Genomic DNA, 20,141 nt, shown 5'->3' on the forward strand with positions numbered 1-20,141 from the left:
CGCTGCTCCCACCCCCCCAGCTGCACACGCCCACCCTCAGCACACACTGCTCCCCCGGCTGTTCCCACCCCCTCAACCCTCCCCCGGCTGCTCCCACCCCACCAGCTACAAACACCCACCCACAGCGCACACACCCCCAGCTGCTCACAACGCCTGCCTCCCCCCCACATGCATTCCTTGGTGGGTCCCCTGCCAGGGGCACCCCAGCTGTTCCCATCCCCCAACCGCTTCCCCCCCCTCAGCTGCATATGCCCACCCCCAGCATGCACTGCTCCCCGGTGGCTCCCACCCCCCCCTTCCGCAGCTGCACATGTGGGCCCACAGCGTGGACACCCCCAGCTGCACACATCTCCCTCTCCTGCATGCCTCAGTGGGGCCCTGCCAGGGACACCCCAACATGCTCCCACCTTCCCAGTCCCCCTCAGCACCCTCTCTCTGTCCTTTCTCCCCTCCTGGGTTGGCTCCCTGTCCCCCTCTCCCCCGGTGCTCCACCCTCCCTCTCTTCATGCCCCAGCTCCGGAGCACCCTTGTCTCTCTTACTCTCCCCCCACCTCCATCCCCTCTTTCCCACTCCTCACCCTACGGTGGGGATACAGGGGAATGGGCAGTGGGGTCAAGCAGAGATGGGGTGCGGGCAAGGTTAACCCTGGGTCACCTCCCACAGAGTGACCCAGCAAAGAGAAGTGGGGGTGAGATGGGGTGTGTGAGGCAGGATTGAGGAGCATGGGCCACTTAGGGGGAGCCTAGGACTCCTGGGTTCTCTCCCTGGCTCCAGGAGGGGAGTGGGGTCTAGTGGTTAGAGTGGGCAGGGGCTGAGAGTGAGGACTGACTCCTGGGTTCTCTCCCTGGCTCTGGGAAGGAAGTAGGGTCCATTGGTCAGTGGGGCTGGGAGCCGGACTCCTGGGTTCTATGCCCGTCTCCTTGCTGCTCCCTGGTGGGTTGTTGACATGCAGCCACCTCGGCATCGCAGGCGAAGGCAGGGCACAGGGCCGGTTCCGAAGCCCATGGAACATGATCCGGCCGGATGGCAGCGACCCCGGGCTGGCTCTGGGGTGGGCTGCACAGAGCAAATCCACCTGTCGCCACTGACACCCTCATTGGCCAGCTTCACCTTCCAGCCCCCCGCAGCGCTGGCTGGGACAGGGGCTCCCGGCTGCACTGCCCCCCGCAGCGCTGGCTGGGACAGGGGCTCCCGGCTGCACCTATAGGGCTGTATTCATCCCCGCAGCACTGGCTGGGACAGTCGCTCCCAGCTGTATCCATAGGGCTGTACTCACCCCCGCAGCACTGGCTGGGACAGTCGCTCCCGGCTGTATCCATAGGGCTGCACTCCCCCCCGCAGCACTGGCTGGGACAGTCGCTCCCAGCTGTATCCATAGGGCTGTACTCACCCCCGCAGCACTGGCTGGGACAGTCGCTCCCGGCTGTATCCATAGGGCTGCACTCCCCCCCGCAGCACTGGCTGGGACAGTCGCTCCCGGCTGTATCCATAGGGCTGTACTCACCCCCGCAGCACTGGCTGGGACAGTCGCTCCCGGCTGTATCCATAGGGCTGCACTCCCCCCCGCAGCACTGGCTGGGACAGTCGCTCCCGGCTGTACCCACACAGCTGTACTCACCCCTGTAGCACTGGCTCACGCCCAGCTCGTCCTCATTTCCCACTCCCCCATTTGCGGGGTCAAGCACCACGGGCCGGCCCCTGGCAGGCGAATGACAAACCGCACCTGACAGGCGGCCGATGCCCTGGTGAGTTCCCCTCTGGGGATCTGCCAGGCAGCCAGCTTCTACCGCAAGGAAAGGCTGCACTGGCAGAGCCTCCTCGCTCGCCCCCAGCTGGCTGAGCCTTTGTTCGAGGAATTAATGAACTGGGGCCCGCTGGGCAGTGCCACAATACTCCCTGGAAGCCAGCAATGCGCAAGGGTCAGGCGAGGTTCCCCGGGCCCTGTCCCTGGGGATTTACAGCTGGTAGGGGTAGCCCCTCAGGCTGTAAAGCCGGGAGCAGCCAGGCACTGGCCCTGCAGATCCTGACTGCCCCCCATCGGCGATGTCCCCTGTGCCTCCCCCAGCCTTCCTGGGAGGCCAGAGAATTCAGGGTCAGAGCACTGCGTCCAGCCCCCAGCCTGCCTCCCCACCCCGCACCGGATTCCCCGAGCCAGGCTCCCCCTGATCCGGGGCAGGTTGATGCCCAGGGAGTGGGTGGCGCAGGCGGGCCAGGCTGGGCTCACTAGCAGCCCAGCTTAGGACTAGGCCCACCCCCTACCCCCCCAAATGACGACACTCTCCAGCAGTGGGGCAGAAACAAGATTTATAGGGAGCCAGCAGGGTCCTCACACCATGGGCCCCTGCAGCCACCCCATGGCCCTAGCTCCACCCCCAGCTATAGGCCATGTCCCCTGCCATGTGCAGTTACCCCAGCCAAGCCCCTTCCTTTGTAACCTTCAGGGAATCCCCATGGCCAATCCGTTGCCCCCCCCCCCGCGGCCCCAGCCCACACTCAGGCGGCCCCGTCCCCCTGCGGGTCCCCGCAGTACTGAGCGTGAAGCTGGGCCACGTCGTCGGTGGAGACACGGACCCAGCCGTCCTGCCGGACATGGTACAGGTTGACCTCGCCCCCGGAGTAGGCATCGCGGTAGGTGGCCTGGTAGATGGCACGGCGGGCCAGGTCGTAGGCCTCCTCGGCTGACAGGTCGGGTGCGTAGCCGCGGTCTAGCACCCCGTAGGCGTACACCGAGCCCGAGCCCACGGAGAAAGCGGTGCCTGAGAGGCGGTTCCCCTCACTGTCCACATAGTACAGGCCTGAGGGAAGAGGGGGGTTACTGCAGGCTCCCCCCGGAAATGCGGTCCCCCCTCTTTCCAGGGACAGGGGGCTCCCCCTCCCCAGCTACGGGGTCCCCCCTCTTTCCAGGGACAGGGGGCTCCCCCTCCCCAGCTACGGGGTCCCCCCTCTTTCCAGGGACAGGGGGCACTGCACACGTAACTCCTCTCCCCAAAGTGAAGCCCAAGGGGAGGGGATGGGGCAATGAGGATCCCCTGGAAGGTGTAGATAAGGGGATCATCCCAAGGGGGAAGGTTGGGACAAGTGAATGGAGGGGGGACCCTGGGAGGGGGCTGGGGTGCTCTGGGGCCCCGGGGGGGCAGGGAGATTCCCGGGAGGGGGCTGGGGTGCTCTGGGGCCCCGGGGGGGCAGGGAGATTCCCGGGAGGGGGCTGGGGTGCCCTCACCTGGGCCCCGCTTGTCCCAGCCGCAGATCATGGTCCCCAAGCGGAGGCCCAGCCCCCTGTACTGATACACCATGTTGGCCAGCAGCTTGGAGGCGGCGGCCACGGAGACGCGCTCCTTGTTGCGCAGCTGGTAGATGCGGCATTGCCGGGCCAGCAGCCGCTCCCAGAAGCTGCAGTCGGCGGCGCCGCCCGCCATGGTGCCCAGCAGGTAGGGGTTGATCTCGATCACCTTCTTCACCGTCTGCGAGGCCACATAGGAGCCGGCTGTGGCCCGCGAGTCCACCGCCACCACCACGCCCTCCTGGAACTGGGGGAGGAGGGGTCAGGGGGCACCGAGCTGGGGTACGCCCCCCCGGAGCACAGTGCCCCCCACCACCACGCCCTCCTGGAACTGGGGGAGGAGGGGTCAGGGAGCACCGAGCTGGGGCACGCCCCCTAGGGCACAGTGCCCCCCACCACCACGCCCTCCTGGAACTGGGGGAGGAGGGGTCAGGGGGCACCGAGCTGAGGCACGCCCCCCCAGGGCACAGTGCCCCCCACCACCACGCCCTCCTGGAACTGGGGGAGGAGGGGTCAGGGGGCACCGAGCTGGGGCACGCCCCCCCAGGGCACAGTGCCCCCCACCACCACGCCCTCCTGGAACTGGGGGAGGAGGGGTCAGGGGGCACCGAGCTGGGGCACGCCCCCCCAGGGCACAGTGCCCCCCACCACCACACCCTCCTGGAACTGGGGGAGGAGGGGTCAGGGGGCACCGAGCTGGGGTACACCCCCCCGGAGCACAGTGCCCCCCACCGCCACTTTCCTGCCACTGGAGGGGTGGGCGGATCAGGGGCCCAAGCTCAGGTATGGCCCCCCTGGGGCAAGGCACCCCCACTCCGAGGATGGCAGCCCCATTCCTACACCCTCGCTCCACCCCAGATCACTGCCCAACCCACTCCGGAGCAGAGGGGCTGACCCTGACCCCACTGTGCCCCCCATATGGACTCTGGCGCAGCCCTCAATCCCCTTCCCTGCAGCATGTCACAGGGGGCACCCCCCTAATTCCCACCCCTACACACATAGCAGAGTCTGTGCCCCGCCCCCTCCTCCTATGGGGCGGTCTCCCAGCCTCGCCCCGCCCCCCCGGGGGGTCTCCCAGCCTCGCCCCGCCCCCCCGGGGGGTCTCCCAGCCTCGCCCCGCCCCTGGGCTGGCGCTGCCCTTGGGGCGAGGGGGGTCTCCCACTCCGGCCCCGCCCACCTTGAAGGCCAGCGTGGTGGTCCCGTGCAGCAGCTCGATCCTGGCGTCCCCCGCGGCCGGGAGCCCCCAGGCGGGCGGGGCCAAGCCGGGCGGGCCTAGGGCCGGACGGGGCCCGGGGGCCTGGAGCTCGCAGCGCCCCGCCAGCCCGAAGAAGCCGGCCCGGTTGACGGGCAGCTCCGGCGGCAGCAGGCTGGCCAGCGCCATCTTAGGTGAGGGCAGGATGGGGGCGTGGCCTCGTCCTGTCCCATATGTAAGGCCGGCCGCCATCTTGGGTGAGGGCACAGCGTGACTCGGCGGCACTGTGACCGCCATGTTGTACGGAAGGGCTCTGTGACTTCACCTCCTATCAGATGTATGGTGCGTGGGCGCCATCTTCGGTGAGGGCAGCGCATGCGCCTTGAAGGCGAGCTGGCTAGACTACCTAGGTCACTCACAGGGTTCGGAGGCCACCTTGGGTTGGGGTGATGGGCTTGCGTAAAGCTGTGCGTGGCGGCCATCTTGGAAACAGGCAAGGCGGCTTCACTACCTGCTGAAAGCGGCGGTCCGCCATCTTTCCGAGGTCAGTGAAGATCACGTGACAGATCCCGCAGCGGCCATCTTGGTTATGAGCAGCCTCACTTCGCTCCCGTCTAACACATGGTGAGCGGCGGCCATCTTTATTAGGGGCATGACTGGCCCTGGAAAGGGCCCCGTCCCCCAGCGCGTGCAAATCCTCCTGGGGCAGGTCACACCTGCGGTCCGTGTGCAAGGGCCGTGCAACCTCGGGCTGCCACCTTTCTACTCCCATCCAGCCGAACACCCTGGCCCCGCCCCTCCCCGAGGCCCCGCCCCCTCACTCATTTTCACTGGGGTGGGGTTGGGGCGGGGCAGGACTCTGGCTGGGATGGAGGGGGATCAGGGTTGGGGCTGGGGGAGTGAGGGCTCTGGCTGGGGGGGGCGGGCACTGGGGTGGGGCTGGGATGGAGGGGGATCAGGGTTGGCGTGGGGGGGTTAGGGCTCTGGCTGGGGGCAGTGCGCGGAGCCCCCTCACTACCCCTTGGAGCTGGAGAGGGGACATGCTGCTGCTTCCAGGAGCCACCCGGGGCCAGGGCAGGCAGGGAGCCTGCCTTAGCCCTGCCGTGACACTGACCAGACTCTTAATGGCCCGGTCAGCAGGCATTCCTGTCCAAAACTGGACACCTGAGACCCCTAGTGCAACCCCCCCTGCACACTCACTTATCAGTTGGCAGCCTCTGGGGGGCAGTGTGCAAAGCCCCTTTGTGAATGGGCAAACCACCTGGGAGTGTGGAACAGCCCACGTGAGTGTGCAACACCCTTTCGACTGCGCAACCCTTCTTTGCCGCATGTTTGTGCATCCTATCATGTGAGCATGCAACTCCCGGGAGCATGCAAATCCCGCTTTGGGAGTGTGGAAACCATTTGGGAGTGTGCAACCTGCCACATGAGTGTGCAAGCCCCCTTGATGAGTGTGCAAGCCCTTTTTGCAAATTGGTAAGCTCCTGGGTGTGTGCAACCCCCTTTGTGAGTGTGCAACACCCCCTTGACTGTGCAACCCCTCTTTGCCAGTGCACAACTCCCCCTTTTCATTTATGCAAACCCCTTTGTGTGCATGCAAACCTCTTGCTGGGCGTGAAAATCCCTTTGCAATATGCAGATTCCCTTGGGAGCCTATAAATTGCCCCATGAATGTGCAAGCTACTGTCTCTGTGTGCAACTCCCCCCTCCCGCCCAGAGCATGCAACTCCCTCAAACCTTCTTGGAGAGGTGGGGGTGAAACAAAGCCCTGTGCTGGAGTCAGCTGCCCCTGATGTGCACAAAAATGCCTGGTGTGTAAGGGTGGCTCCTTGCCCGTCAACATGTGTGTGTACAACCCCAACTCAAGTGTGCAAAATGCCTGGGGCTGGGCCAGCCCCCTTTGCACGGCAGCCAGTGGCTCCCTATGCAGGTGCAGCCCCCCTCTCAGGCTCCCCTGTCTCTGTGTACAAGCTACCCCTTGTATGGATCAAAACACACCAGCCCCCACATGCATGTGCACAATCCCCTCTGAGTGTGCGAAGTGCTCTGCCATGCCCCATGTACAATTCCTCTGAGTGCATCCCCACCCCATTTGTACAGAACCCCTTGCACCTGGCCATATGCCTTTGGGTGTGCCACGTACCTGGGCACGTGGAAAGCAGATGGCAGGTGTGCCAATTCCCCCCTGACCCTCCAAACGCCTTGGGCATGCAAAGCCCCGCTGAGACCGTGCAAAAGTCCTTGTGCGAGTGCAAAGCCCCTTGTGCGCGTGCAACCCCCTCCCCACCTCGGGTGTGTGTGCTGCCACTCCCCTCCTGAGCATGGAGACACCCCCATTTCCCCCGCAGCCCCCCCAGCCCTGGTAGGTGTGGGGCGAGGGGTCCGGTGCTGTTACCTGACACATCCCCTGTGCGTCTCTCTCTGCCCCCAGCTCTGGGCAGGGGACGCGGCGTGGGGGTGGGGGGACGCCGGGCTGAGCAGTGGAGCGTGACAGGAGCTGACAAGGCAGCGTCTGGGTGGGGGGGAATCAGAGACCGACCGGGGGGCTCCCTCCCGCCCAGCGCTGCTCCCCCTCCCCCCCACTCTCTCCTGCCCCAATGACACTGTCTCTCCTCCCCCCAGCGACATTCCCCTCCCCCGTCCCCCTATATTTGCTGGTACCCTCCCTCCCCGCCCCACTCTCCTGGCTGCCCCATGGCTCTGCAGGACTTACTGTGCTGCCGGCCCCGCCCCCCGCCGCCCCCGTGGCCCCTGCCACCCCCCTGCCCGGTGCCTGCTGACACCCCCTGCCCCCTGCCCCACGGCACCACCACGCTGGCCTTCCGGCTGGCCCAGGGCGTGGTGGCAGCAGCTGACACCCGCTCGTCCTGCGGCACCTACGTGGCCTGCCCGGCCTCCCGCAAGGTGCTGCCCGTCCACGCCCGGCTGCTGGCCACCACCTCGGGGACCTCGGCCGACTGCGCCACGTGGCTGCGAGCCCTGCGCTGCCAGCTGGCCCTGCGGCGCCAGGAGGACGGGCGGGAGCCGGGCGTGGCCGAGGCGGCGGCGCTGCTGGCGGGCGGGCTGCGGGCGTGGCGGGGGCGCGGGCTGGGCGTGGCCGTGGCGCTTTGCGGCTGGGACCGCGCCGGCCCCGGCCTCTGGTACGTCCACAGCGACGGCACCCGCCTGCCCCTGGACGTGGTGGCCGTGGGCTCCGGCTCGCCCTACGCCTACGGGCTGCTGGACGGGGCCTACCGCCCTGACATGCCGCCCGCCGCCGCCTACGCCCTCGCCCGCCGCGCCGTGGCCCACGCCGCCCGCCGTGACGCCTACTCCGGGGGCTGCGTCGACGTCTTCCACGTGCGCCAGAGCGGCTGGGTCTGGGTGTCCCGCGGCGACGTGGGGGAGCTGGGGGGCCTGGCCCGGGCACCGGGGCCCGCCGAGGAGGAGGAGGGAGCAGAACAGACCAGTGTGGACCAGTATAAACCAGCAGGAACCAGCCTGGAGCATCATTAGCCCGTCTATACCAGGATAAACGGACTTGGAGCATTATGAATCGGCGCGGCCCAGCGCTCAGCAGCACGACGTGGCTTAGAGCAGCGCAAAACAGCCGGGCACCGTGACTACACCCGGCTTGGACCCACCCCGCTCCAGCAGCCCCGCGCCGGACCGGCGTAACCCAGCCTGGCCTCCCGCGAAGCAGCAGGCCCCGGGCGCCACCAGCCCACCCTGCCGGACCCCCTGGGACCGCCCAAGCAGCGGGGCCCTGGGCGCAGGCGGCTCTGGCCGGAACTGGAATAAAGCAGCAGATGAGCAAGAAACGCGGCTGTGGCCGGGCAGCGCGGTATCTGGGGGCTGAGACGTATGGGGGGGGGTCCATGTTTATCTCCCCATCTGGCACGAGCCCTCCATCCCCCGCCCCACAGCGCCCCCTGCAGGCGAGGCTGGGACTGGAGTAACTGGGAGCCCCACGCGCCCGGCTGCTGGGGGGTGTTATTCCAGCCACGCCCTGGGCGTGTCACTCCCTGATCTGAACTGGGGTCCGGGGGCGGCAGGGTCTGGGCTCCCCCCGACTCCTCCTTCCGCTCGGCTGCTTCGCTCCCCCTCCGACTGCACTGCCCCACGGCCCCACGGCCCTGCCACGCAGCCAGCTGCCCGCCCCGTCTTTGTCCCTCCGTCCCTCGCTCCCTGCCCCACTCCTTCCGTCCAGCCCTGCTCCCTCCGTCCCTCGGTCCCTGCCCCACTCCTTCCGTCCAGCCCCACTCCCTCCGTCCCTCTGTCCCTGCCCCACTTCCTCCGTCCCTGCCCCACTCCCTCCGTCCAGCCCCACTCCCTCCGTCCCTCTGTCCCTACCCCACTCCTTCCATCCTGCCCCACTCCTTCCGTCCCTCTGTCCCTGCCCCACTCCTTCCGTCCCTCTGTCCCTGCCCCCTCCTTCCGTCCAGCCCCACTCCCTCCGTCCCTCTGTCCCTGCCCCACTCCTTCCATCCTGCCCCACTCCCTTCATCCCTCTGTCCCTGCCCCACTCCCTCCCTCCTGCTCTCACATTGACCCACCATCTCTTGCTCCCCTCTTTCCCCCATTGCTCTGCTCTGTCCCACCAGCCCCTGCTGAACCCCCTCCCCATCTGTCTGGGGGGACCCCAGTGTTCACGGGGGCCCCATTAGCAGGTCCTTCATGCTCCAGCAGAGCGAGGGAGGGGGAAGGGCCAGCGGAGCAGTGCCCCCACCCTTCTTTGCTACTGTTGGGGGGGTCCTGCTGGCCCCCCTCCCCTTCTCATTTACATAGAAATTAAATTGGAGACAAAGACACTTGGGCAGAACAATCATTATAGCATCCGCCCCCGGGGCCCTGCATGAACCCAGGAGTCCTGCCTCCCAACCCTTCCCCCAGCTCGAACCACCAGACCCCACTCCCCTCCCAGAGCCGGGAGGGACCCCAGGCATTTGGGCCCCGCAATGAGGCAGAGGTTTGTAGTTTACAAAATAAAGTGTTTATTACGAAATTATAACATGGACACTTCCCCCTCTTCTCGAACACAATCGTACGTCCCTCCCACCCTACACAATGGCACCCCCCCCGCAGTATCCAGTGCGATTAAAAGTCCCAGTGCAGAATCCAAGGGGGGTCAAGGGGTCCGGTGGCTTGGGGGGGGCAGGGGTCTGGTGGATCAGGGAGGTTCCTAGATCTGTGGGGTCCAGCCCATGCCCTCATCCCCTGGGATTTCTTGGGGCTCTCCTGGCTGGGGGCGGCGGCAGGATGCGACGGTGGGGGTCTCAGCCTGATGGGGGGGCTGGATATGGCATTAATCGGGGGCGGGGGGTCACGGTCAGTCACAGTGGGCGAGTGGCCATGGGGGCGAACACAGGACAAAGGCCGAGCTGGGGCGGGGGAGGCCGTGGGGCCGAAGCACTGAGAGGGGGCAGGGCGGAGCAGGGGAGGGGTGGGTGCCATGGCCAGATGTAGCCACGCCCCCATGGCCCTGGCCATGCCTTGGGGGCTGAGAAGGGGGTGTGGCTGGAAGTGGGAGTGGCCTGCTTGGGGGCGTGGCTAGGAGAGTGTTGTGGGCCTGCAGGAGTGGCCATGGCATGGCCTGGCGGTGGGCGTGGCCTCACGGGTGTGGCCAGGAGGTGGGCGTGGCCTTGCTGGTATGTCCTACAGGGGGCGTGGCCTTGCAGGTGTGGTCAGGAAGTGGGCGTGGTCAAGTGGCATGCCCAGGGCATGGCTGGAGGTGGGCGTGGCCATGCTGGCATGACCCAGAGGGCGGGGCGTGGCCTCTCAGGAGTGGCTGGGAGGTGGGCGTGGCCTCAGGCGGGCCCCTCTTGGCCCCCATAGAGCTCGGCCACGGTGCGAAAGAGGGGCCCCCACTCACCAGGGTCGCCCCCCTCCCCCTCGCTGCCCCCCCAGGAGGAGCCCAGGGGGCTGAGGCTGCCGCAGGACGTGTCCCCCCCCGTCGTAGCCGTAGACCTGCAGCGAGTTGTGGGGGGGGCCAGGGAGGAGTCCGGGGGCGGGTGGATGCTGCAGGGCAGCCATGTCGAAGGCCTGGGTGTCGGCCTCGCCCCCCCCCCGTCGTCGTAGCTGATGATGTTTTCGCGCACCTCGCCCTCCTCCGCCGGCGCTGCCCGCGCCCCCCCCTTGGGGCGCCCCCAGTGCAGGAGCCCTGCCGGCGCTGGGGGGGGGGGGTCAGTGCCAGGCCCCCAGAGCCCCTTCCTCCCTCCTGCCCCCCAGAGCTCCTGCCCCATCCCGCCCCCGCCTTGGGGCGCCCCCAGGCCAGGAGCCCTGCCAGCGCTGGGGGGAGGGGGGGTCAGTGCTGGGCCCCCAGAGGCCCTCCTACCCCAGCCATCCCTCCCCTATCCTGCCCCCAGCCCTCCCATACCCCCCATCTGGGTGCCACCTGGCCCGTCCCCCCGGTTCCCCTCCTCCATCCATGCCTGCCTTGGGGCCCCCCGGGCCAGGAGCCCCGCCAGCGCTGAGGGGAGGGGGGGTCAGTGCCGGGCCCACAGAGCCCCTCCCCCATCCCGTCCCCCCAGACCCCACACCCCCCTCACCGAGCAGGCTGGTGCCGCAGCCCAGGATGGCCAGCAGGGCAGCAGTGCTGAGCCCGGGGGGGCACGGGCAGCGGGGGGGGGCTGGCAGGAGCGCAGGCTGCCATCGGGCCGGCACTGGCAGATGCTCAGCGTCAGGGTGGGGGTGCCCGTCGGGGGGGACGTCCCCCATCCACCAGCTCCAGGGGCACCAGCAGGGGGGGCCCACCTGGGGGGGGCAGCCACAGGGCCTGGAGCAGGAGAGCGGCTGAACCATCTGGGGGGAGACGCAGAGAGTAAGTGAGGGGGTTGGGGGAGGGGTGGGGAAGTGGCGAGGCTGGGGGAGGGGTGGTGAGCAGAGGGGAAGGGGGAGGGGGACAGCGTGGGGGGCCAGGGGAGGCGTGGGGAAGTGGGGGGACCTTGGGAAGGCCGGGGACAGAGGACAGCGTGGGGGGACAGAGGGGGGGCAGTTAGCAGAGGTGAGGAGCGCAGGAATGAGGCGGGGCTGGCAGAGGGGTGGGGAGGGGGAGGGGGACAGCATGGGGGGCTGGGGGAGGAGGGGAAGTGGGAGGGCAGGGGGGGCCACTCTCACCCTCGTTGTCCCGCACAGTGATGTTGGGGGGGCCCAGCCCCGGGGCGGAGCGAATTGTCACCCGACTCCCGGCCCCACCGTCGTTCCGGTCCCGCGCCCAGATGGTCTGGATCAGCTGTGGGAGGAGAAGAGCGTGAACCCAGGCGTCCTGGCTCCCAGCCCCCACCCCTACTGCACCCCCATCGGCCCCGGCAGGCAGGGACCCAGGCATCCGGGCGCTCACCTGGCCTGGCGCTGTGCCGTGACAGATGAAGGGCTCGGTCCCTGGTGCCAGCTGGGGCACGTTGTCGTTCACGTCCAGGGCGTGCACAGCCAGAGGGACGGGCGCAGCCTGCGCCGGGCTGTCTGGAGCAACAGACGGGGAGGGACACGCCAGCCACGCGGGGGGACGCGCCAGCCACGCGGGGGGACGCGCCAGCCACGCGCAGAGACACGCCCGCCACACGTGGACACGCCCGTCACATGTAGACACGCCCGGCACGCACAGAGACACGCCAGCCACGCACAGAGACACGCCCGCCACACGTGGACACGCCCGCCACGCACAGAGACACACCCGCCACACGTGGACACGCCCGCCACGCACAGAGAGACGCCAGCCACGCACAGAGACATGCCCGTCACGCGCAGGGACACGCCCGCCACGCGCAGAGACACGCCCGCCACACGTGGACACGCCCGTCACATGTAGACACGCCAGCCACGCGGGGGGACGCGCCAGCCACGCGCAGAGACACGCCCGCCACACGTGGACATGCCCGCCACATGTAGACACGCCCGGCACGCACAGAGACACGCCAGCCACGCACAGAGACACGCCCGCCACGCACAGAGAGACGCCAGCCACGCACAGAGACATGCCCGCCACACGTGGACACGCCCGCCACGCGCAGAGACACGCCCGCCACACGTGGACACACCCGCCACACGCAGGGACACGCCCGCCATGCACAAAGACACGCCCGCCACACACGGGGCCATGCCCACCACGCAGGGGACACGCCAGCCATGCGGGGGGACGCGCCCACCACGCGGGGGGACACGCCAGCCACGCGGGGGGACACGCCAGCCACACGTGGACACGCCCGGCACGCACAGAGACACGCCAGCCACGCACAGAGACACGCCCGCCACACGTGGACACACCCGTCACGCGCAGGGACACGCCCACCACGTGCAGAGACACGCCCACCGCGCGCAGAGACACGCCCACCGCGAGCAGAGACACGCCCGCCACACGTGGACACACCCGTCACGCGCAGGGACACGCCCACCACGCGCCGGGTAGCGTGCCATGATCCACAGCAACACCAGCACACATGCCGCCAACACAGAACATACAGCCCATGTGCAAAGCCCGTGTCAGTCCACACGCGGCCAACAGGTAATGATGCACAAGCCGTGCACGAGTCCCAGAGCATCAACAATATGCCGCCACCACGCAAAGCCCACATGCAATCCAGGGCCAGCCACCAGCCAGCCAACACATAGGCCACACGCAAACCACGCCCAGAGCCGGGGCCACACGCAACCAACATGCAGCCCACGGGGCAGCCATGCCCGATACACGACGCACACACAGCCCACACACTGCCACAGGCCAAACACCAGGGCGAGTGCGGAGCCCACAGGCCACCGACACACAAAGAACACGCCAACAACATGCAAACACCATCCCACCAACACGCAGACACAGAGGGGGAGAAAAGGCTGGTGAATACATACTAAGGCAAACCAGAACTGTCAGCACCCCCTGCAAGGGCAGCTGCCCCCCACTGGGCCCCCATAGACCTCCCCCCCAGTGGTGTCAGCCCCCCTGGGCAGCTGCCTCCGGCTGGCCCCCCCCTTACCTAGTTCAGTGGCCACCACAGTTAGGTTGTGCCAGGCCAGCGTCTCCCTGTCGAGGGGCAGGGCCGTGCGGAGGGTCCCGTCCTGGGGGCTGATGCTGAAATACCGCCTGGGGTCTGAGTGGGGCAGGATGGAGTATCTGGGGGAGCAGCAAGAGATCGGGGTGGGTCAGGGGACTCTCCCACGGCCAGCACCTCCCCGTGCCCCACGGCACCCCCTGCTGGGCACTCTCCCCACGGCCAGCGCCTCCCCGTGCCCCACGGCGCCCCCAGCTGGGAGCTTCCCCCCGGCCAGCACCTCCCCATGCCCCACGGTGCCCCCTGCTGGGAGCTTTCCCAACGCCCAGCACCTCCCCGTGCCCCACGGCACCCCCTGCTGGGCACTCTCCCCACGGCCAGCGCCTCCCCGTGCCCCACGGCGCCCCCAGCTGGGAGCTTCCCCCCGGCCAGCACCTCCCCGTGCCCCACGGTGCCCCCTGCTGGGAGCTTTCCCAACGCCCAGCACCTCCCCGTGCCCCACGGCACCCCCTGCTGGGCACTCTCCCCATGGCCAGCGCCTCCCCGTGCCCCACAGCACCCCCTGCTGGGCACTCTCCCCACGGCCAGCGCCTCCCCGTGCCCCACGGCACCCCCAGCTGGGAGCTTCCCCCCGGCCAGCACCTCCCCGTGCCCCACGGTGCCCCCTGCTGGGAGCTTTCCCAACGCCCAGCACCTCCCCGTGCCCCACGGCACCCCCTGCTGGGCACTCTCCCCATGGCCAGCGCCTCCCCGTGCCCCACGGCGCCCCCAGCTGGGAGCTTCCCCCCGGCCAGCACCTCCCCGTGCCCCACGGTGCCCCCTGCTGGGAGCTTTCCCAACGCCCAGCACCTCCCCGTGCCCCACGGCACCCCCTGCTGGGCACTCTCCCCACGGCCAGCGCCTCCCCGTGCCCCACGGCGCCCCCAGCTGGGAGCTTCCCCCCGGCCAGCACCTCCCCGTGCCCCATGGCACCCCCTGCTGGGCACTCTCCCCATGGCCAGCGCCTCCCCGTGCCCCACGGCGCCCCCAGCTGGGAGCTTCCCCCCGGCCAGCACCTCCCCGTGCCCCACGGTGCCCCCTGCTGGGAGCTTTCCCAACGCCCAGCACCTCCCCGTGCCTCACAGTGCCCCCGGCTGGGAGCTCTCCCCACGCCCAGCACCTCCCCGTGCCCCACGGCACCCCCTGCTGGGCACTCTCCCCACGGCCAGCGCCTCCCCGTGCCCCACGGCGCCCCCAGCTGGGAGCTTCCCCCCGGCCAGCACCTCCCCGTGCCCCACGGTGCCCCCTGCTGGGAGCTTTCCCAACGCCCAGCACCTCCCCGTGCCCCACGGCACCCCCTGCTGGGCACTCTCCCCACGGCCAGCGCCTCCCCGTGCCCCACGGCGCCCCCAGCTGGGAGCTTCCCCCCGGCCAGCACCTCCCCGTGCCCCACGGTGCCCCCTGCTGGGAGCTTTCCCAACGCCCAGCACCTCCCTGTGCCCCACGGCACCCCCTGCTGGGCACTCTCCCCACGGCTAGCGCCTCCCTGTGCCCCACAGCACCCCCTGCTGGGCACTCTCCCCACGGCTACCGCCTCCCCGTGCCCCACGGCACCCCCATCTGGGAGCTTCCCCCCAGCCAGCACCTCCCCGTGCCCCATGGTGCCGCCTGCTGGGAACTCCCCCCATGGCCAGTGCCTCCCCCAGTCCCATAGCGCCTCCTGCTGGGAGCTCCCCCCCCGCCAGCGCCTCCCTGTGCCCCGCGGCACCCCCTGCTGGGAGCTCCCCCCACAGCCACTGCCTCCGTGTGCCCCACGGTGCCTCCTGCTGGGAGCTCCCCCCATGGCCACCACCCCCAGTGCCCCCTGCAGGGTGTGGCTGGTACCGGATGGCGCTGCTGGGCATGTCCAGGTTGGAGGCTGTGATCTTCCCCACCACGGTGCCGGGGGGGCTGTCCTCGGGCACACCCAGCTGGTAGCTGGGCCGGGCGAAGGCTGGGGGCTCGGCTGCGTCCTCCACGGCCACATGCACGGTGGCCACGTCCTTGAAGGGCCCCTGGCGGATGTACAGTGGGTCAACCTGCGTGTTGGCGGCCTCCACCCGCAGGGTGTATGCTGGGCGCTGCTCGAAGTCCAGCGGCTGGGGGAAGCCAGGGTGGGGGGAAGAGGAGGGGGTTAGCAGTCAGTCTCTGGGGGAGATGGGGGTGTGACGAAGTGGGACTGTTCTTAATGTTCTCTCGGAATACGGTGTAGGTGCCTCAGTTTCCCCTATGCAGTTCTGAAGTATCTCGGGGGTGGGATAAGGGGGTGTGATTGCTGCAGAGCCCTAGTGGGCCAGCGTGATGCTGTCTGCACAGAGAATGGCCGACACCCCGTCTCCTGGCCACTGGTGGCCTGGGGCCCCCCCTGCAAGGAGCCAACTGAAGGGGTTGGAGAACACAGAGATCAGGTGGCCTCCTGGCCCGGGAAAGAGACAAAGGCCACAGGAGGGGCTGGAGAAATGGAGTTTGGAGCTGGCTGGGGAAATGGAGCGGGGCCCAGACGGGGCTCTGGCCTCCTTGGCCCCAAGATGGACCTGACTTCGGGCTCCTGTTTCCTGTACCTACAAGCTCTGTTCTGGCTCCTGTTCCTGTCGTCTAATAAACCTTCTGTTTTACTGGCTGGCTGAGAGTCACGTCTGACTGCTGAGTTGGGGGGCAGGACCCTCTGCCCCCCAGGACCCCGCCTGGGTGGACTGGCTGTGGGAAGCGCACGGAGGGACAGAGGAGGCTGAATGCTCCGAGGTCAGACCCAGGAAGGTGGAGCCGGGGGAGCTGTGTGTCCTGCAGACGGGCTGCGCCCCGAGAGGAGGCTCCCCCAGAGTCCTGCCTGGCTTCGTCAGGAGCAGTCCCAGGCATCGCCCGGGCACCCCGTGACAGGGGGCGTCAGCAGCCGGGCTCGGGGGGAGAACGGGGGGGTTAGCAGTTGGCCCCGAGGGGAGGATCCCAGCCTGGGAAAGAGGGCATTGGGAAGCTGAATGGCAAAGGGACCCAGGCATCCAGGAAGGGGGGTAGGGAAAGGGGGCAGCAAGACACGTAGCCATGGAGGGCACAGCGGGACCCTGGTGTCCAGGCGGGATGGGTCTGGGTAGGGCGGCAGGACCTTGGGGCGGGGGGGCGGGTAGCTGGATGGGACCCCAGGGTCTAGGGAAGGGCAGGGGAGGCTCGCGGGGACTCAGGTGTCCGGGTGGGGCACCTGGCTGAGGGTGAGGAGGCCGGCCCGGCCCAGCGGGTCGGTGCTGATGGCGAAGGGCCCATCCCCGTCCAGCAGCCGGTACTGGAGCCTCGCGTTGCCCCTCGTCCGGATCGTGGGCCCGGAGCCGCCCCACGGGGGAGCCAGGCAGCAGCGTCTCCAGCACCGAGAACTGGTAAGAACCTGCCGGGGGGGCCGGGGGTCAGCCAGAGGGAGACGCCCCCCCAGCCAGCCTTGTGTCCCACAGCGCCCCCCACTGGGAGCCCCCCCATAGCCAGCACCCCCTGCACCCCATAGCGCCCCCCACTGGGAGCCCCCCATAGCCAGCACCCCCTGCACCCCCTAGCGCCCCTCCGCTGGGAGCCCCCCATAGCCAGCACCCCCTGCACCCCATAGCGTCCCTCCGCTGGGAGCCCACACACACCCAGTGCCCCCCCAGTAAACAGAAGGAAGGTGAAAGGGGGAGGGAAGGGGAAGTGAGGGGCGATGGGGGGGAGTTAAAGGCCAAAGGAGGGGCATGGGGCACAGGAGTTGTGGTTTCGGGGGTGGGGAGGTTGGGGAAATGGGGTGGGGTAGAGAGGGTTGGGGGGCACAGCAGCTTGGGGATACAGGGTGGGGGGTGATATGTGAGGCTGGGTCCCGGGGCTGAGGGAGAAAAGGGGGCATGGGGTGGGGGCCAGGGGGCTGAGTACATGAGCAGGGCAGGAGAGGGAGTCAAGGGGTGTGGAGGAGGGGCAGGGGCGGCAGAGGACCCGGGGGGGGGGCAGTGGGTCTCTCACTCTGGGGGAACTTGGGTGGGTTGTCATTGACGTCGCTCAGGGTGACAGTGACACTCCCCAACAGCCCCCCGGCGTGGCCCCCCATGTCCTTGGCCTGGATCACCACCAGCAGCTCGGCCTGTGCCTCCCGGTCCATGTTGGGGATCGCGGTGTGTACCACGCCTGCCACGGGAGAGAGGGGGCAGTCAGAGACCAAGGGGGCAATGGACGGGTGGGTGGGTGGACGGATGTAGAGATGGACAGACAGACGGACGGATGGAGGAATGGACGGGTGGACGGATGGACAGACAGACGGATGGAGGAGCAGACAGGTGGATGGACAGAGGGATGGAGGAGGGATGGGTGGATGGAATAGACGGACTGAGGGACGGGTGGACAGATGGAGGGACGGGTGGACAGACGGACGGACAGATGGAGGGACGAGTGAATGGAGGGATGGACGGGTGGACGGACAGACGGACGGAGGGACAGAGGGAGGGACGGGTGGACGGATGAGTGGACGAGGCGATGGATGGGTGGACGGATGGATGGACGGATGGAGGGACGGGTGGATGGACAGACGGACGGGTGGATGGAGGGAGGGACGGGTGGATGGAGGGAGGGATAGACGGAGGGACGGATGAGTGGAAGAGGCGATGGATGGGTGGACGGATAGACGGATGGGTGGATGGATGGAGGGACGGGTGGACAGACAGACGGACGGGTGGACGGAGGGAGGGACGGATGGGGCGATGGACGTATGCTCTGAGGGAGGACACTGTGGCAGGTGGAGGCCACAGAAGCCATGAGCAGGGGCAGATGGGTTGGAGGGGGCAGGGGGGCACAGACACTCAGGGGATGGGAGACGGACAAACTGGGGCCCCACATCACACACACCCCCACTTCCTCCCCCGCAGCCAACACCAACCCTACATGGTCCACCTGTATCCCAGCCCCCCAGCAGGCTTCACCCCGTCTCCCCCCACCTCTCCGGGCGGCGTCTGCCCACACCGGTCTGGGGGTCGACGGAGAGGACGGGCAGCCCCTCCAGCACCATGTGCACCAGCTTGCAGCTGTTCCCATAGCTCGGGTCATGGGCGTCCTGGGCCGTCACCTGGATCACGGATGTCCCTGGGGGCAGAGCGCAGTGAGGGGGGTGGGCTGCGGGTCGGGAGTGAGGGGCACTGGCAGGCTGGTGCAGGGCGGGCGCACTCACCCACGCTGCTCATCTCGGGCGCAGTGGCATGGTAGGGGCCGCGCGGGCAGACGGGCGGGTGGTCGTTGATGTCCTGCACTGTGATGATGAACTCGGAGGGCGGCTCCAGGGGCCGGTTGGAGGCCTGGTCCGCAGCCTGGGCCAGCAGCGTGTATTGGGCCTTCTCCTCCCGGTCCAGGGTCTTGGTCACGAGCACGTTCCCCGTCCGCTCGTCGATCACAGACACCGTCCCGGCCCCTTCGCCCGTGAGCACATACTTGATCCGCCCCTCGCCCCGGTCCACGTCCGAGTGCAGCTGTGGGGAGAGGGGCGCATGGACCCAGGCATCCGGGCTTGCAGCCCTCTGAAGGACCCGCTCCCTTCCCAGATCCAGGCAGAGAACCCAGGAATCCTGGCTTCCAGCTCCACCCCCGCTCTAACCATTAGACCCCAGGCCTCATCCCTTCCAGAATACCCAGGTGTCCAGGCCCTCCCCATGCCCACGGGACCCAGATTTCCAGGCCCTCCTCCCACCCACGGGACCCAGGTGTTCGGGCACTCACCCTGCCGATGAGGACAGGCTCGGGGCCGGCATACTCCTTGATGACGAAGAATTGGTTCCAGACCCAGCTACGTCGAGATCTCAGCAGGGGGCGCTCCCAGCCCTGGGTTGGGGCCCCCCGGGAGCCCGGCCAGGAGGCACCCAGGCGTCTGGCGCAGCCATAGCCCCCCAGCCAGGTCAGCAGGAGCCCCAGGATGCTGGGCATGTTGCCCACTCACGCCGCCTCCTGCGGGGGGCACTGCCCATGGGCCCCCGCCCAGCTACCCCATTGGGGGGCACCAATGGGGCTCAGCTGTGGAGGGAGACACCCTAGAGCCCCTCCCCCTCCAAGCACTGAGATGTCATAAAATCCACCGTGAGCAGGTGAGGGGGGCACAAGGGGTGAGCAAAGGGGGCAGAGAAACCAGCGTCCAGTGTGATGAGCTTCCAGGGCTCAGCAGAGAATTCAACAGAGCTGGGGGCTGTGGGTCAGGAGATCTGGGTGGGGGGCAGGGGCTGCAGGTCGGGAGTGAGGGGCACCAGCAGAGCCGGGGGTGGGGCAGGGGTTGCAGGTCGGGAGTGAGGGGCACTGGCAGAGCCGGGGGTGGGGCAGGGGTTGCAGGTCGGGAGTGAGGGGCACCGGCAGAGCCGGGGGGGGGCAGGGGCTGCAGGTCGGGAGTGAAGGGCACCGGCAGAGCTGGGGGGGGCAGAGCCGGGGGGGCAGGGGCTGCAGGTCGGGAGAGAGGGGCACCAGCAGAGCCGGGGGGGGGGCAGGGGCTGCATGTCGGGAGTGAGGGGCACCAGCAGAGCCGGGGGGGGGCGGGCAGGGGCTGCAGGTCGGGAGTGAGGGGCACCGGCAGATCTGCGGGGGGGGCAGAGCCAGGGGGGCAGGGGCTGCAGGTCGGGAGTGAGGGGCACCGTGGGTCTGGAGGCAGATTTACAGCCGAGCTGCGTGACCGAAATGGCTAATGAGGGTCGGAGCCGCTGGAGACAGACGGAGAAGATC

General features: G+C 68.6%; 3 protein-coding genes across 3 annotated transcripts; 1 reads left to right on the forward strand and 2 right to left on the reverse strand.

Moving 5' to 3' along the window:
* Nucleotides 1-2,285: 2,285 nt before the first annotated feature.
* On the reverse strand, nucleotides 2,286-4,690 carry PSMB5 (proteasome 20S subunit beta 5). Its single transcript, XM_077806926.1, has 3 exons — nucleotides 4,459-4,690; nucleotides 3,222-3,528; nucleotides 2,286-2,796 (listed from the first exon to the last, which is right to left on the reverse strand). The coding sequence occupies exons 1-3, from the start codon at nucleotides 4,660-4,662 to the stop codon at nucleotides 2,495-2,497; spliced, it is 813 nt and encodes a 270-aa protein (XP_077663052.1). The 5' UTR covers nucleotides 4,663-4,690; the 3' UTR covers nucleotides 2,286-2,494.
* Nucleotides 4,691-7,167: 2,477 nt separating this feature from the next.
* On the forward strand, nucleotides 7,168-8,080 carry PSMB11 (proteasome subunit beta 11). The gene has a single exon (XM_077806922.1). The coding sequence runs from the start codon at nucleotides 7,168-7,170 to the stop codon at nucleotides 7,966-7,968; it is 801 nt and encodes a 266-aa protein (XP_077663048.1). The 3' UTR covers nucleotides 7,969-8,080.
* Nucleotides 8,081-10,259: 2,179 nt separating this feature from the next.
* On the reverse strand, nucleotides 10,260-19,361 carry CDH24 (cadherin 24). The gene is given in 16 exon segments (XM_077806913.1): nucleotides 10,260-10,394; nucleotides 10,396-10,520; nucleotides 10,523-10,621; nucleotides 11,001-11,058; nucleotides 11,061-11,152; nucleotides 11,155-11,253; nucleotides 11,569-11,683; nucleotides 11,792-11,913; nucleotides 13,419-13,555; nucleotides 15,297-15,550; nucleotides 16,645-16,741; nucleotides 16,743-16,824; nucleotides 17,421-17,582; nucleotides 18,411-18,530; nucleotides 18,616-18,910; nucleotides 19,158-19,361. Coding segments are annotated over 16 exon segments (2,196 nt in total).
* Between the last annotated feature and the right edge of the window lie 780 nt (nucleotides 19,362-20,141).

Source organism: Eretmochelys imbricata, unplaced genomic scaffold (genome assembly GCF_965152235.1).
Source record: "Eretmochelys imbricata isolate rEreImb1 unplaced genomic scaffold, rEreImb1.hap1 Scaffold_35, whole genome shotgun sequence".
In the NCBI taxonomy this organism is placed as follows: Eukaryota; Metazoa; Chordata; order Testudines; family Cheloniidae; genus Eretmochelys; species Eretmochelys imbricata.

Coding starts and splice junctions, on each gene's coding strand:
- PSMB5 (XM_077806926.1), bottom strand. CDS start 4,662: ATGGCGCTGGCCAGCCTGCTGCCGCCGGAGCTGCCCGTCAACCGGGCC. Junction 3,529..4,458: donor CCACCACGCTGGCCTTCAAG/GTGGGCGGGGCC, acceptor CTCCTCCCCCAG/TTCCAGGAGGGCGTGGTGGT. Junction 2,797..3,221: donor CTGGGACAAGCGGGGCCCAG/GTGAGGGCACCC, acceptor CTCTTCCCTCAG/GCCTGTACTATGTGGACAGT.
- PSMB11 (XM_077806922.1), top strand. CDS start 7,168: ATGGCTCTGCAGGACTTACTGTGCTGCCGGCCCCGCCCCCCGCCGCCC.